The sequence below is a fragment of the Chanos chanos genome, chromosome 1 (assembly GCF_902362185.1).
Source record: "Chanos chanos chromosome 1, fChaCha1.1, whole genome shotgun sequence".
Classification (NCBI taxonomy): Eukaryota; Metazoa; Chordata; class Actinopteri; order Gonorynchiformes; family Chanidae; genus Chanos; species Chanos chanos.
This window is the reverse complement of record NC_044495.1, coordinates 39,788,411-39,804,108: the sequence shown is the minus strand read 5'-3', so window position 1 is coordinate 39,804,108 and position 15,698 is coordinate 39,788,411. Positions and strand designations below refer to the sequence as shown.

At 41.0% G+C, this 15,698-nt stretch overlaps 1 protein-coding gene across 1 annotated transcript; it reads right to left on the bottom strand.

Moving 5' to 3' along the window:
• Positions 1 to 2,213: 2,213 nt before the first annotated feature.
• dyrk4 (dual-specificity tyrosine-(Y)-phosphorylation regulated kinase 4) lies at positions 2,214 to 15,558 on the bottom strand. Its single transcript, XM_030789541.1, has 14 exons — positions 15,460 to 15,558; positions 9,657 to 9,740; positions 8,378 to 8,524; positions 7,941 to 8,082; positions 7,623 to 7,786; positions 6,529 to 6,665; positions 5,394 to 5,534; positions 4,082 to 4,220; positions 3,813 to 3,894; positions 3,482 to 3,654; positions 3,339 to 3,399; positions 2,979 to 3,108; positions 2,705 to 2,877; positions 2,214 to 2,479 (listed from the first exon to the last, which is right to left on the bottom strand). The coding sequence occupies exons 1-14, from the start codon at positions 15,556 to 15,558 to the stop codon at positions 2,214 to 2,216; spliced, it is 1,938 nt and encodes a 645-aa protein (XP_030645401.1).
• Between the last annotated feature and the right edge of the window lie 140 nt (positions 15,559 to 15,698).

The following is a 15,698-nucleotide window of genomic DNA, read 5'->3' as shown; positions in this document are numbered from 1 at the left end:
AATGGACAGAATCCAAGATGAAGTTGTCTTGGGAACTCTCCAGGCACTTTTTTGGAGAGAGTGAGAGGTATAGGACCTTGGTTTTCAGACAAGTGGTCAAACTTTGGCCTGCTGGGAGCGCTAGAGCCTTCCATCCATGAACATTAAACTCTCGGTTTACTTGCAGAGCTCTCTAGCAGTGCACAAGACTAAGTGACGGTTTTATGGGAGGCTATAACAGAACAATAGTAAATAAACTCAATAAAAACACAAGAGAGTTCCCACACACTTTTGGTGCAACCACAACGAATCAGTTTGACCTTAAAACAGCACTGCTCTACCCAAAGGTTTCTCAACATGCCATTCACCACAAGTAATACCAAAGAGGCTTTCAATCTGAACCCAGTTTATTAGAGGACATGTAACAAACCCACAGCTATATTATCAAGTTGTAAAATGTATTAGGTCTGCCAATCGAGCACCTTGTTCATCTGCTTTATTTATTATTTTCTATGCACAAAAGGAATGCATTTTGTTCGTATACTACTCATCCTATTCAAAACACAGATGTTATTGAGAATCTGTACTCACTGTGAGTATCTCAGTGATCTCTAAATGTAAGTAAGAAACACATTACTTCTATGAAATACAGTGCTCTGGTCTAGGTTATCTCTTAGAAAAAAAAGTGTGCTCTCTGTTATGCTCAGGATACAGTATTCACTAAAATTATTTGTTTTTCCACTGTAATTTAACTGAGCTTTCAGACTGACAATAAGTCTGCAGTATAACATTAAATGTGGAAACGTTACCTATTCATGCATTTTTTTAGCTGTTACATTTCAATGCTGTCATAGCACACAATAACTGCATTCTCGACATACTTTAAACAGGATTGTAGAGGCCATCTGAGGGAAGTCATTTCAATCTCAGTAGGTGATCTATCTGTCTATTAGAACAACAGAAAATTCTAGATTGTCGCAGATTCTAGTTCTGGAAGGCACAAACTACCACATAAAGGACAATTTGATTGGCCATCTTAAAAAAAAAAGATGAGAGAGGGAGAGAGAGAGAAAGAGAGATTAAAGAGTGAACAGTACTAAAAATGTCTTCATCCATTCATAATACATAAATGATACATGAACAAGTAAAACCTTGTCTAATTTTTTTTTTTTTTTTTTACATTAACTTCTTTTTAAACAGTCACTTGGAGGGGTACATACATGTGTAATCCACATATGTACAAGTCAACAACAAATCAAACAAATCAAAACTATTAAAATTTAGTAAAGTAGGTTAGAAAATACATTGTATAAAACATTCCATGTCCTAATTTTGATCATTAACACTACTGTCATTATCAGTCACGTCCTCATCCTGATCATTATCAATATTATGTCTTTCATAATCATGTATGTAAAGTCAAAAAATGGTAACTTCAGCTAATATACAAATATGTACTAAACGTCTCTCTACATGTGCACAAACTATAACAACAATAGCTAACATCAAAATTCTCTTTGGCTCAATATATATTGCACAGACTCAAAACTAATAATGTTTTCATCTCACAGAAAAAAACACCACTAAGTAAAACAAACAAACAAACAAAAAAAGTAAAAACACTGTTTTATACCATGCACAATATATTGCACATTATAGCTGCTTTGGTTGCAAAACTTCCAGTGAAAAAAATTTCGAACTCAATTGAAAGTAGATTAAAAGTATGAATCTGGCTATTGATAGTTTCATTAGAGAGCAGCATATTAAAAGTCCAGACATGTACATCACAGGAGAAGAGTTCTGTGTACGGCTAGGATTTTTCTTGGAGTTACAGAGCTTCTCTAAGCATTAGTTTTCTAGAAATGTATACGGGAACCTGAACGGATGACACTTCAGCTGAGACACAAGCTAAAAACATTTAAAAAGGAGGCTAGTGTCACTGTCTAGACTTTGTGGATATTCCGTTTGAATCACTCTGTTACTTCACTTTCTCTTTTGGTGGTATTAAAGAACTCTACAAACAAATGAGACACACATACACACACACGCACGCACGCACGCACACACACACACACACACACACGCGGAAAAAAACAAGATCAATAAACTGCATTGACATCTTCATCTTTATAATGGTATAAAAACATACAGAGGAGATAAACTGCAGTAAAAATGGAAAGTCCTGCCCAAGGATGGCTGTCCCACCAATCATATCCTAGCTTTTCCTCAAGCTCTTAGACGATAGGGGGAAGGCACTGGGGGGGGTCCAGACCCTCTGACTCTGCCCGTGGTTCCATCTGCGCTTTTATAATAATCTGCACCGGTCTCTGTTCTCCTGAATCCAGCTTGCTGTCTGTCTGTGGCTCCGAACTGTTCTCAGACGTCTCTTCTTCAGCAGATGCCCCAATAGGACGCAGACGCTCCTCCGTTACCATTTTGCTTCCGTTGGCCGTGTTCTCTCTCTTCACTTTGTCGCAACCTTCTGGGCCCAACTTCTCCGCTGTGATACAACACAGAGACGTTTGTTAACAACATAAACCATCAAAAGCGGAAGCATAGAAAATCAGTGTGGCTTTTTCCGAGCAAGGATCAAAACATTTTCTTAACCATATAATCCTTCTAGAGTGGACCATGAGTTCTTCATACAATGCATCAGAGAAATCAGAGAAAAACAAGAAATTCTGAGAACATTACTGGCACACCTCTGACACTGGTTAACTCTTACCAGTCCTGTTACTGGTTGATTTGCGGTAACTGGGCTCATAGTTGTTGTCTGCAGTACCCTCTGTAGGTTTCCTTGTGGGTCGGGTTTTGGGTCTGAGCTTGTTTAAACGGGTATCCTGGATCCACTCGTGTTGCATGGCCTCATCTGGTGTCATGCGCTTATTGGGTTCCCATCTGGAGAAACACGGGAAAAACGATAAGTGTGTGTTTGTCAGTGTTGAATATTACGCAGTGAAATAACAGCTTTTGAGATAACTTGAAGGAGTCCCACATACGTAAGACAACGCTTTAGGAAGTCCAAAAACAGAGCATCATTGGTCTTTAGTACAGTGGCGAGATCTTTTGAATTAGGTCGCCGTTTTTTCCCCTTGCTGTTTGTGATATTCCTGGGGTTACCCTTAGAATCTGTGACGAAAAGACAAATTACACATTAACAAAAAGGGACCATCGTAACAGTTACTAATCAAAAATCAATTAGTCTGAGGTTAGCACTTACGCCACCATCTATTGGTTATCAGAACAAGCAAAACCATTTTGCCTGTATCATTACAGGCTAAGAAGTAATTATCTGTAACCATAAGAAAACAATATTATTGTGATATGTTGTCAACACCTTATGTAATTGAGGTCCTTACCAAAAAATAACTTCCTTCTGGATGCAGTCTGAACAAATTCATTGGGAGGCATTCCCAGCACCTTGGAGTGGAGAAACATTTGGATTAATGGTCTGCTTATATGTCATTATTAGCAAAAGTGAGGTTTTTGTAAGGCTCCTGACCTCCATAATGCAGGCAATCTGCTCAACTTCGCTCTCCCCGGGGAAGAGGGGGTAGCCGGTGTAAAGCTCTGCGAGGATACAGCCGAGGCTCCACATGTCTATGGCCATGCTGTAAGGGTGACCCAAGATCACCTCTGGAGATCGGTAAAAACGGCTCTGAATGTACGTGTACACTGTGGGAGAGACGTTACCTTCATGTTATTAATCACATTACGCGTTGGAAGAGAGAGACAGAGGGTCACAAATATCAGCTGAGATACATATGGCTGTTGGCATTTCAGTTGCTCTGACTACAGCAACTACATTGCTATGGCAACGGTGGCTTGCCTACCTCTCTGCTGTTCGTAACAGCTGGAGCCAAAGTCAACCACTTTGATATTCCCATGGCCCCTCTGCGACAGGAGGATGTTCTCCTACAAAACAGGAAAACAGACGAGGAACATGAGAGTAGCATCAGTGTATTTTTCAGCATTCATTTTATGTTGGTCATTTGAAATCAAATAGTTAAACCCAATACATAAAAAATAAGTTATTTAAATTTAAAGTTATTTAAGCTCTAGCCTTTTTCGCTCATCAGAGTGAGATGCTGGTGAGGTTTACCGGTTTGAGGTCACAGTGAATGATTTTTTCTCTGTGAAGCATCTGGAGACACTTGAGCAGAGAGTGTGCGAAGCGTCGTATGAGAGCCAGGCTAAAGCCCTGGAAGTTGTTCTTCTTGATAAGCTCATACAGGTTTGCCCTTTTGAAACAGAGTAAAAGAGGGTTATTTTCTTTCTTTCTTTCTTTCTTTCTTTCTTTCTTTCTTTCTCTCTCTCTCTCTCTCTTTTTTTTAACAAATTCGTCAAAACTGGTCCCTTTTTTCTTTGGGCTTACTATAATCTACAACCCACTATCTAAGCATAGATGTTTCAAGCCCCATTCAAGTTTGTGTTAGCTATTTCACTTTGACCTATTCACCCTGATCTCCTTAAATGAAATGCAATCCATTGTTGAGCCTCTAGAGGGCGTATGTATGGACGCATTAACCTCATACCAACCCTTGCACACCTGAGGCCAGCAAAGTAGTACTTCCAAACTAATCCAGGGACGCGGGCAACGTGTGTAAACAAATATCAATCATAACAGACGTGATTATGAGAGAGATATAAATCTAAAGCTATTTGTGGTCTCTCATTTAATCTTCTGCCAGATTTATGTTTAAACGACACTCTAAAAATCTGAAAATAAAACAGGGAAAAAAGCAAGTTTTAAGACAAGAACATTAACATTATTAGGGACAAAGAGTCTTGACAAGATAGCCTTAATGACGTGCTCATATCGTGCTAATGCGCTTGCTAATCGTCCCCAGTAAGACAGTGTAAGAATTATTATATCTGGCGTTGAACTGGCATGAAATAGCGGCTGTGAACAGCACTGCGGCTCGCTGTAACTGGAGACCTCATACCATGACCAGGCGGGGAAAGAGATAGGGATCTAATCAAGGCTTTAACTATGGGATTCAGTGACTGTAATGCTAGACAAGGTGGCAATATCCCACATCTTCTAAAGGTCAGCTCGCCCAGCATGTACACAACAGTGTTTCCTCTGAATATGACCCTGAACGATCAATAAGGTCACGCCCCTGAAGGCCTTTGGCAGGAATATTCTCACTACCATTCACGCTGTCTGTCTAAAAATTGCTGTGGGTCAGCTGGGTGAGGCAGATTTCACATTAAAAAAACGAATCCAGAAACCACAATGGAACATGAAACATTTTAATATTATAGATACCCCAAAGGTAATACAGATGATTTTCTCAAATGCTGTCAAAATCGAGATGTCTGAATGAATTTCGGGAAATTGAAGAGACAATTGATAAGCAGTTCTTGATATGAACATTCAGAGGTAAAAGCGTCCAGAAATGTCTACTCACCCTAGCAGCTCGAAGGAGATGCAGAGATGGTTACGGAAGTAGAAGTACTCTTTCATGTGAATGACGTTGTGACAGTTGTCTCTGTCTTTTCTCCGTACCGCGTCAAGAATCTTCAGCTCCACCAGTGCCTGGTGATGGAACCTACAGACCAAAAATAAACAGTTAACGTTTCACTTCTGCTGCCGAGAAAACTCTCCAGTCTAAATTATTCATGCGGTCACACCTCAGCTTTTAAGCAGGAATGTGATGTAGTCTTGTGCTATTAAGTCCTCTCCCAATCCCATCTGACCCATAAAAGTTCTTATTTCAGTCTAACACTGGAGTGCAACATCTCAATAGACATTAACACTGATTTATATGAAACCCTCTAATATTTTCACATTTGGGGTGAGTGTGTTTCATTGTTATGATTCATGACAGGTCTACAGAAGTGTTTATTTGAATACTGTGAAACACATTTGTGCTATATTGTCATAAAAATGACATACATACACTGACATACACTGACAATCTTGTATGTTTTAACACTTTATCACAGTGTTTCAGGAGCCAGAGTTAACCCTCACTGGTGCCATGTAAAGGGAGGGCAATTCTTGCAAACAGTTTTGTAGTTTAAGCATCAACTTTAAGGCACTAAGCTCTCATTTTGTTTTCTGCATTATTGACGTGATGTTAAAAGCCCAATAGCGCCTGCATCAGTCAAAGAAGTCACGACAAAGGTGAGGAGCTTGGGATCATTTGAGCGAGGACGAGTAACGCAACACCAGTAGATGCCCTTTCACACGCCTATGGGGGAAAACACTGACCTGTGCTCTGAGAAAACACATCAATGACCTATGGTTGACCTCCTAAATAGGGAGATGAGACACTATTTTATTTTCATTTGTTTATTTTTTTTCAGTCTATTGTATGACTAAGTGTTGTGTGACTATAATACATGGATAAATACATAGTCTATCATATGATAATGTATTATCCAAATTTACATTTGGTCCAAAAACTTTAACAAAGCCATGAAGTCTTCCATCTAGTAGATCCAATTATTGCACGCCACATGGCAACAAGTCATCACACCAAGTCCTGGACTGAATGTTAATGACAACAGAAATGGGGAAAAGAGTAAGACGTGAATTACCTTTTCTTGTTCCGAATTATCTTGAGGGCTACTAGTTCATTTGTTTTATGATCCAGGCATTTCAGGACTTGTCCAAAGGATCCTTTCCCAATCACCTCCAGAACCTCAAATCTGTAAGCAATATGATCATGAAGGACCTGGACAGAAAAAAAAAACAGGATCATTTAAGATAGAGGTATGACAGTTTTATTACATGTTCACAGGGTGCTGGTGGGATTGTAGTCCACTTTTGCTGTAGTACATGCTGTTCAGAGTAGGACAAAAATAAATTTTACAGCTGAGCAGCACGGTCATCGAGAAACTGAGGAACTCTGCGTCATTGGTGGAGGTTCAAATGAAAGTTTAATGCGGGTGGGGGATTAGTCTAGATATGACCTGAAACGATATCGTTTCCCTGTTGTGTCGAGGTGGTTTGTTTGTATCTCTAGAGTTATGATCCTCTGCATGACCTGAAGGGCTGCCACGACTAAAAACGCAAGCACTAAACCTCACAACAATGAACACAGTGAGGACATGGTCCATGAGAAAAGGATATTGATGGAGGACAGAGTAGGACAGAGTGAGACAGAATAGGACAGAGTAGAACAAAGTAGGACGGAGTGGAACAGAAGGGGACGGAGTACAACAGCTCAGTTCACATAAGAATCTTACAGATCCCCACCAGATGCTTGTGCTGTAATTCAATTTTAACATGACATATTCACAGAGGGAGAATGAGGTAAGTTTTATCAGTAATCTGAACCCATGCCCATTCCCTTACATTTGCTCAGAGGACGAAGAAAAATGTAAACATTTCAACATTGTATAGACACTTTGCTTGAATTCCTTGAGCAAGCTCCATAGCTTCTTCATAACTTACCAAACAGGCAAAAACACATACTGTTCAGGCTACAAATAGCCCGCTTTAAGTAGAAGGTTTTAACTTTCTGACCACAGAGCTGTGCCAAAGACGTGCCTAACCATTTCTTAAGCAGATCACACCGCTTATAAACAAATGCAAATTCTTAGTTAAACTGGATTGACTGCGAATGTGAAACATCTTGGGATAGTTTAGAAATGATTTGGTAACCGAGAAAAGAAAAAAAACTTCTCACCTTTATGTATCCGCCATGCTCGTCGTCGTAACCGGCGTTCTGTGGGGATCCTTGGGTTCCCTCGATCTTTTTTGTCTCCAAACCCAGATACCAGATCTCAGAGTAATCCATGATCTCCTCCTGCTCAAACTCTGTGAGCTGGTCCCGAAAATGCTTCAGAGCATCTGTGTTTCAAAGACACAGTATTTATTTTTGAGCTCCATTTGGAAACTACAGAGTATGTACATTTGTTTCGTCCAGTACATGTGTAAGCCTTGCTATTATATTGTATTATAATCTGTTGCGGGACCCGAAAAATCTCTCGGGCTACCCTCATACCTGTGGGTGACATGGGAAGCCTGAGTCCCTCAAAAGTTCTCTCTTTCTCAAACTTGCTGATGAGCTTTTTAGTGTTTATGAATCCAGAAAGGTTCTCCACAGAGGTACTGTAACGTGTAGGGAAGGGCCTCTGTCTCTCCTCCTACAAAAAACAAAACAAAACAAAAAAACCCACAAAATGTTACAGTCCATATCATGGGTTTCTTTACTTCATAACTTATATTAGCTATCTGCAAATAAACAATCAAAGAGGGTTTGTTATAAAGGGACATCCAATCAAAATGATCCAAATATCTTCTGGAGACATTGCATGCCATGTAAAGAGAATTGCGCATAAGTCTTATGGGGCTTTGTAAATTTTTCACAATGGGCAATTTTGTTGATAGAGAGTGACTGAACGTATTGGTTATATCCATCACTGTAAAATGCTGTCTTACCAAATGTGCCTGAAAACACTGGACCCCTTTTTTGACAATGTTAGGTAAGATGCCATCGGACTGATAGTTGAGTATTCCATTGTTTACTACCACCTGCTTCACTGGTATCTCCAGCTGGGGCAAAGAGTCGACTCCCAAGTCAATCTTCTACATGCACGAGAAACAATGGAGTTAAGTTAGAACAAAAAACACATCATCTAAAAACAAAGAAACAGTGGCCTAGACGGCCTGACTAGGCAGAAGACGGGATGCCATTTCTCTGCCAAGTTCTATAGTCAGTGTCCCTGGTAACCTCGACCCCTGGACAGAGGATGGAATTACAACATAGAGTGAGACTGAGGCATGAACAAAAGGCCTGAAGGTTAAGACCTGACAGAAGCTGTCACTATCTTCACCATTGGGGGGGCTGAATAGGAGCTGCTCTGCCTACTCAACCATACCTGTTTCCCGTGATGTCCCCATTAAGTGAGAAATGAAATGAACCAAGTCCACTGGCTTCCCTTACTTTACATTGACAAAGTCAACAAAACTAGTGTTGTTATAAAATAAGCAACACCTTCTCTGTAGATAGATATGATATTTAATCGTCAGAGTTCCGGCCGCTGAGTTCTGTCAAGTTGATTATGATGATGCATGGAGACAGAGGCTAAATATAGCTGTTCGGAGCCAGGGAAAAAAAAACACGGGGCAAGTGAATACAGTTGTATGTCTTTGCACAAGAGCCCTAATGCATATGAAACAGTCCATCTCTGGTTTAAAGCCACAATCAGGTCAATGGATTCTCGCAGCAAAGGCTTTGAAACACGACGACCTTTGGGAGTGGTTACGTGACAGAGTTAGGTACTTCATTAAAAGGTGTCATTATGCACAGTCTGTAGGGAATTGCCTTTTACTCAATGACAGCAGTTAGGGAGGCCCTCCCAGAGTCATTGTTGGTCACAGACAGCATTAAACATTCAACGCTCTATCTATCTATCTATCTATCTATCTATCTATCTATCTATCTATCTATCTATCTATCTATCTATCTATCTATCTATCTATCTCCATCTCTCTCTCTCTCTTTCTCTCTCTCTATATATATATTCCACATGCTTTGGATGGATAATCTGTAGTTTAGTTTACTGTCATGGGATAAAGTTATGTACAGACTGAGAAGAAGGTGATGTTTGGGGCTTGACTCGCTGCTCTGTTGTTGGTTTATAAGCATTTGGTGTTGTGTGAGTCCAGTTTGTGTAAGAAAAATGAACAGGGGGGTGGGGGGTGGGTGGTGTTTTACCTGTGAACAGGAGAGGTTGGACCCCAGTCGGGTGCTTTCAGCCTGAGCTCTGTGTGGGTGTGGAAAAGCTTCAGTTCTCCCAGACTGTGAAAGAGAGAGAGCAGAGAGACACGTCATGAGCGAGCATTAAGGGAGACAGCTCTCACACGCATCCCACCGTCTCCTTCAACTGTTCGAAGACACCACCGCAGCGTGGGATCCATCTCGGCCGAGAATACACTCGGTATTATTCAACATCCTTTATGACTCATGCTCACTACATCAAATACTCAATTATCATCATCGTCTTACATTTCGAGAGCTCTGAGCTTTTTTTTTCTCCTTTAAAAGCACTGCCATGATCAATGGCCTAAAAGTCTTAAGTGGTTCATCGCTGCCAGCACTAAATCGTCACGACAACCAGCATAGCAGAAAGTTCCACACAGTCTGTATGGATATAACAGACCCAGCATTTGCTTATATCTTCCCTTCACACAGATACAGATCTCACAATGACCATCACCCTCAAATCAGGCTTTGTCTGAAACCAGCAGAACTGCATATGCAGCCTTATCTGCCCTGTGTCTGACTGGTGGGTTGACAAGGTGTCGGCTGGCGAAGCTTCCTAATGCTCTATCAGTTACAGGGTTTGGCACATTTAGGGGAGCTGGCCGTCACATTTGTCTTAATCAGCAAACGGTGCGTCAATAGTGGTGACAGACAGCATATGGGCAGGCTAAAAAGCTCCAGTCCAGATGGGCCCTTGCTCGACTTAGAACTGCCCCAGAGCACTGTGTGGGGGCAGGGGTGTGGCTGGGAGTGAACGGAGAGAGGATTCAGTCTGGCTGTAGGACATTATGAGTGGGCTTATTTGCCAAATCAAAAATGTAGAAAATACTTTTGACATAGTTTGTAATCCAATATAGCTAACTTGTACCACACTCTTTTATAACTTTATAATGCACCAGTGAACACAATGTCGTGCTTTGATAAGCACTACAAGATCAATTGTAAGAAGCACCATTTATAACTAAGCTGTCCCTTGCCTAAATAGATTTATTACATCTACGATTATTGTAAACTTAAGTCCGTTCTGAGAAACTTAGACCAGTACAACCAAAGATGCATGTACAGAGAAGAAAGATAAAGCACACTGTAAATACAGACTCATTAACAGTTAAAGTCAAATGGCTACTGTGGGTCATTTCCATCAGTGGTCACTACTGCTCAGGGGAACCTGAGCCATGGGACCAAAACACTCATTCAAATATTAACACCTTTAGCTTCATGTCTACAGTAACTTAATCATTGCTGAACCAGAGCTCAGCACTGCAATGTGGGTCACTGGTCACGTACACAGGTGAATGCATAAAAACGTTTCCTCGTTCTCGGTTGTCAGACAAACGATGATGAACGACTCAGGGTTTTATATGCAGCAGGCTGTACATAAATATTCATTTGTTAGAGGAACAAGTTCAAATGAACACACAATAGAGCAGACACACCAAAGAGAGTTAGATTCTTGTGAGTGTGTGTGTGTGTGTGTGTGAGTGTTAAGTCATTAATAAGACTAATTCTGTCCATTCTCCTTCTTTTATGTGCTTGTGGTATGTTACTGAATAAAAGTCAACACTGTCCCTTTACAAATGATTAGAAATATGACACAGCTGAAGAGCGTGTCACACTCATGACGCATAAATCGCATATGTACCATGCTACTGCTCTCCTATTATTAGTTTGTTCCAATGTATATTGTACACCACGAAAAAACAGCCGTGGACAGTGTGCTTTCATTTCCAGTCTCCACATGTGTTCTATCACGAGCGCGTGGGGCCATGGCTTCAGTGAAGAATAGTTAGAGGTCAGTGAGTCCATTGGTGAACTTGACAGCAGCGAAACGGAACGGATGTCCAGACATGCACATAAAAAACATTATCATCGTGTTTCTGACCATCCTAATGAATCATCATATTCATGATTGTGGGCTTGCTGTTACTTTTTGTCACCCCTTCCATATATGGAGAAGCTGCAAAACAGCAACAGTGACCAATGTATATATAGTTAAACAGAAGTATACGTTCCTAAATTAGCACTTTACCCGGACAAGATAAAAACTGCTCTTTCGCAACGGCTAATATTCAGAATCCAGGTATCAAATTCAGGGAAACCAAATATAAATATTTGCAGTATATGCGACATGCAGTGTAAATCAGCTTTTCCAAAAAATAAGGAAAAAGCCCCATCTAAGAAGCTGAGAAACAAGTAGTCGATCACCTTGGTGACAACGTGTGAAATCATTGGCTGACGGGTTAAACACTTACGACTACGCTGACCAAATACCTGTCATTATCTCACCTACTAGATTAGCTATAGTGATACTGATAAAAAAGCAAAGTTACGAACTGGGCAAACAGACTTCAAGTGGTTCGTGTAGTCGAACATTGGTCATAAACGCAGACACCCCGAAACTGTCACAGTATAGAGAATCCACTGAAGCTTGTCAAATGTGCACCAGGTGAGAATGCAAAAAGGAAAGAAACGTAAATCCAAACAAAATAAGAGAATTATGTATAAATGACAGACCTCTAAATATTTGTGTACTAGCAGCAGTAAAGTAAAATGACAGGCGATCGTTTGGTTTTAGAATGATCAGATAAACGTTTAATCCCAGAAGAAATCGCAGATGTTTAATCTAAAAACAAGACAGAAATACATACATGTCCATGCAATACAGATTATTAGGTACAATGGGATACTTTACCTTGTTTGTAATTTCGGGAAACATTCTGTTTTCTGAGTTCACAAAAACGACTCCTTAAGACCACTAATAAATCCAGGTGATTGCTTGGAAAAAATACATCCTGTAAAGATTCCTGTTTTATCTCCTCTGAACTCCGAAACTCTTCATAGGATGCGAACAACGTTTAAAATGAAAAACTTACGCTCTTATGCAGCGCTGTACTCAACTCTGAACAGGCGGTCTGATCAGCTGTCGTCAGCAAGAGATTAAGAAAAAGAGGCAAGCTGTTAGGCTGTTTGCCTCGACGTATATCCTGAGAAATGCCACCTGCCGAGATTTTTTCAAGCGACGACTGATAGCCCTGTATATAGATTTGTTTACGTCCGATCATCTAGGGGTAAGCACTATGTAGCCCCCGCTCTCGTCGCTCTCATATGAATTATGCCATTGCACCCACGTCAAGCTTGTGCAAGGAAGTTATGCGTTTAAGGCGCACTGTCGTTAGGTAGAGAAACAAGAAAAAACGAGTCTATTCCAGGAAAGTCCCGCATACTAAGGCCCCACATGAGCTGCGTGGTGTCTTCGTGCGAGTGTCCAACAACATTTTTTTCCGCGCTTCGGTTCAAGGAGAGAGAGGGTGGTACTGTCGTCACCTCAAGTATCCTTTTACAATATTCCGCGATATCAGTGTTACTACACAAGTCGTCTGCCATATAATTTTGTATGGGAGTAGACGAAAAGCGCTTACAGGTAACCAGGCCTGTAAAATATACCACCCCTCAGGAATAGCAGATTTCAGACACTGGATATAGAGAGAAACTTAACTATGAACACCATGCGAGTCTCAGGAAAACGTGAAATTTGACTCACTGGAAATTTAAATTGAGCGGCTTGTTTCGCGGGTCTCGCTAGCCTAAGGGCGCTGTGATTTGCACGTAGCCTTAAGATATAAATAACAAAATAGCAAGATTCCTTTTCTTTTCCCCCCTCACTGCTCCTGTTACCGAATTCGTCCTGAAATCTACGTGTCTACCATGGGTAGTGGGTCTTAAACACGTTGCTCGAGTGCTTCTGTTTGATGCTTTGGCACCAAGTTACAAATTATGAACAAACTGCCCTCACACCACATGCAGAGGTCAAGCACACCGAAAACTGCTGCATAGCGAGAAACACCTTCACTCTAATTAAATTCTTTTACAAAGTTATTAGGACATTTTCTTGACAGTATAGCCAATAATCCAAATTGGGTTTGCAAGAGAAAAGACATTGCACAACCATATATCAAACCCATACCTAACTTAATGCTGTCATGCCAATTTAATTTTCCGTTGTTTTTAAATTTAGAAACTTTAACGCTTTTTTTAAAATGTAAAACGCTATATGGACGTCATTAGACAAGTGAAAATCATATTTCTGAGTGGTGCTGTATTTGCCCATCCTTCACGGCTCATTGCTAGTGATGCAAGATATTTTCCGCAGTTGCAACTACCAGGTCTGACTAATCACTCTCCAGAGAGAGACAGACAGAAAGACACACACACGCACATATACACACACACACGAAGAGAGAGAGAGAGAGAGATGGAGGATGTTGAGGGGAGTGTAATCTCACAATGAATAAAGAAAAGCGGGTTGGGGTGGGGGGTTGTGTGATTATGATTAGAATTGTTGTTACGTAACACTCAGGCACTCCAGTAATCAGACCAGGCTTGGAGGTTGATCTGTTCCCCATGGAGTGCTCCTTCAGCACAACGAGGCTCAATGAGGAGAGCATGTGCCCTCATACCAACCCCTGTTGTGCCGAGGTTGAAGTCCCGCCCCCCCATTCTCAGCTCCCAGAATGGCAACCAAACTCCCTCATGGTTCCCCTGTTTTTGACACTTATTGTGATACCAGCTATTGAACTAAGTTTTGTAAAGCGAAGCTTTGGAAAAGGACGCCCTTATGGACGCCCTGATCAGTTTTTTTCAGCGCTTATGTAAGACAGACAGGACATGCCTGAACCAAAATGGTCCTGCTGAAAAACAGCCTCTGTCTTTATGCAACAGCCACTGTAGTTACAGGGGTCACATACAGCTATACATTACACATACTCATACTTGAAGTCAGATATGTTGAGTGAGGGATTTTGTTTCACTAACAATCTGCTATGCATTGCACCACTGTAGCACAGATTCAGCACTGAAATACAGGGAAGACTCCGCCACTTCAGACAGATCATCTCTGAACAGGTTTTAAAATTCACCTCTAATATGTTGGTCTACAGCTGTGTGGAGGCCAATCTCAGTAAGACACATAGACTCCTGACAAAGCTAGTTATTTAAAACAAGAAAAAGCCAAGAAGCTGTGAAACCCACATTCCTATTTCGGTCTAGATTTTTGGTTACCTGGTGATATCATAAATAAAACAAATGTAATGTTTGAGTCAGAACAATGGCAAGAACAAGTGGGTGACCTGTTAGGTCGACTACACTGCAAGATAGGAACAGGTTATCTGAACCTAAGACTTACTGTTAGATTTAAAATAAAACTCATTATAGCTGATTTCACAAACACTGCTCTTCCTAATCCCCCCATCCCCCACCCTCAGCTAAATTAATCATCAACAGGTTATGTTAATAATGGAACAGTTGGTGTTCTCAGACTTGGCAGAGCATGTAGCAAGGCTCCGTAGCATTTTTCTGCAGCTATCTCATTTAACAGTCATATACTGTATGTCACCCACAGGACTGGCAAGTTACACTGTAAACCTGCATTTTTTTCTGTCTCGGCCTCTGGAAACTTCTCACATCTTGGTCAGCACTTTAAACTCAATATTTTGTTTTCTATTTGGAAAGAAAAACATGTTGAATACAGGTGAATAATTCACTGATGTCACAGACGAACAGTAAAACAAAGAAATTAAAGCATTTAGTTTCATTGTCACAAACAGCCAAAGCCATATAAGATGCAACAAAGATGCACTTTAGCAACCTTTACCTGATATATTGACACACGGAGATGATTCTAAATCAGATGATAGTTCAGGGTATTCACCAGAGATTCAACACGCTTTAAAAAAAGAGCACCCTTGTTTTTGTTTACCTCCGGCTTTACTCTCCGGTTCCTCCGCCCCTGTCTCCCCCAACAGTTCTGGAGGAGCTCAAAGCCACAGCAGGCTGGTGAGATGCTGTCTCCTCCCATGGCAAAGCTTCTCCATGCTGTAGCTGTGGCCCACAGCTAACTCCCCTCAGTTCCCCCTGCACTTCCCATCCACTGACAGAGTCTCCTAAGCTCACCAGCCGACCAAGGGACCACTTCAAAACAACAAGATACAGGCGTTG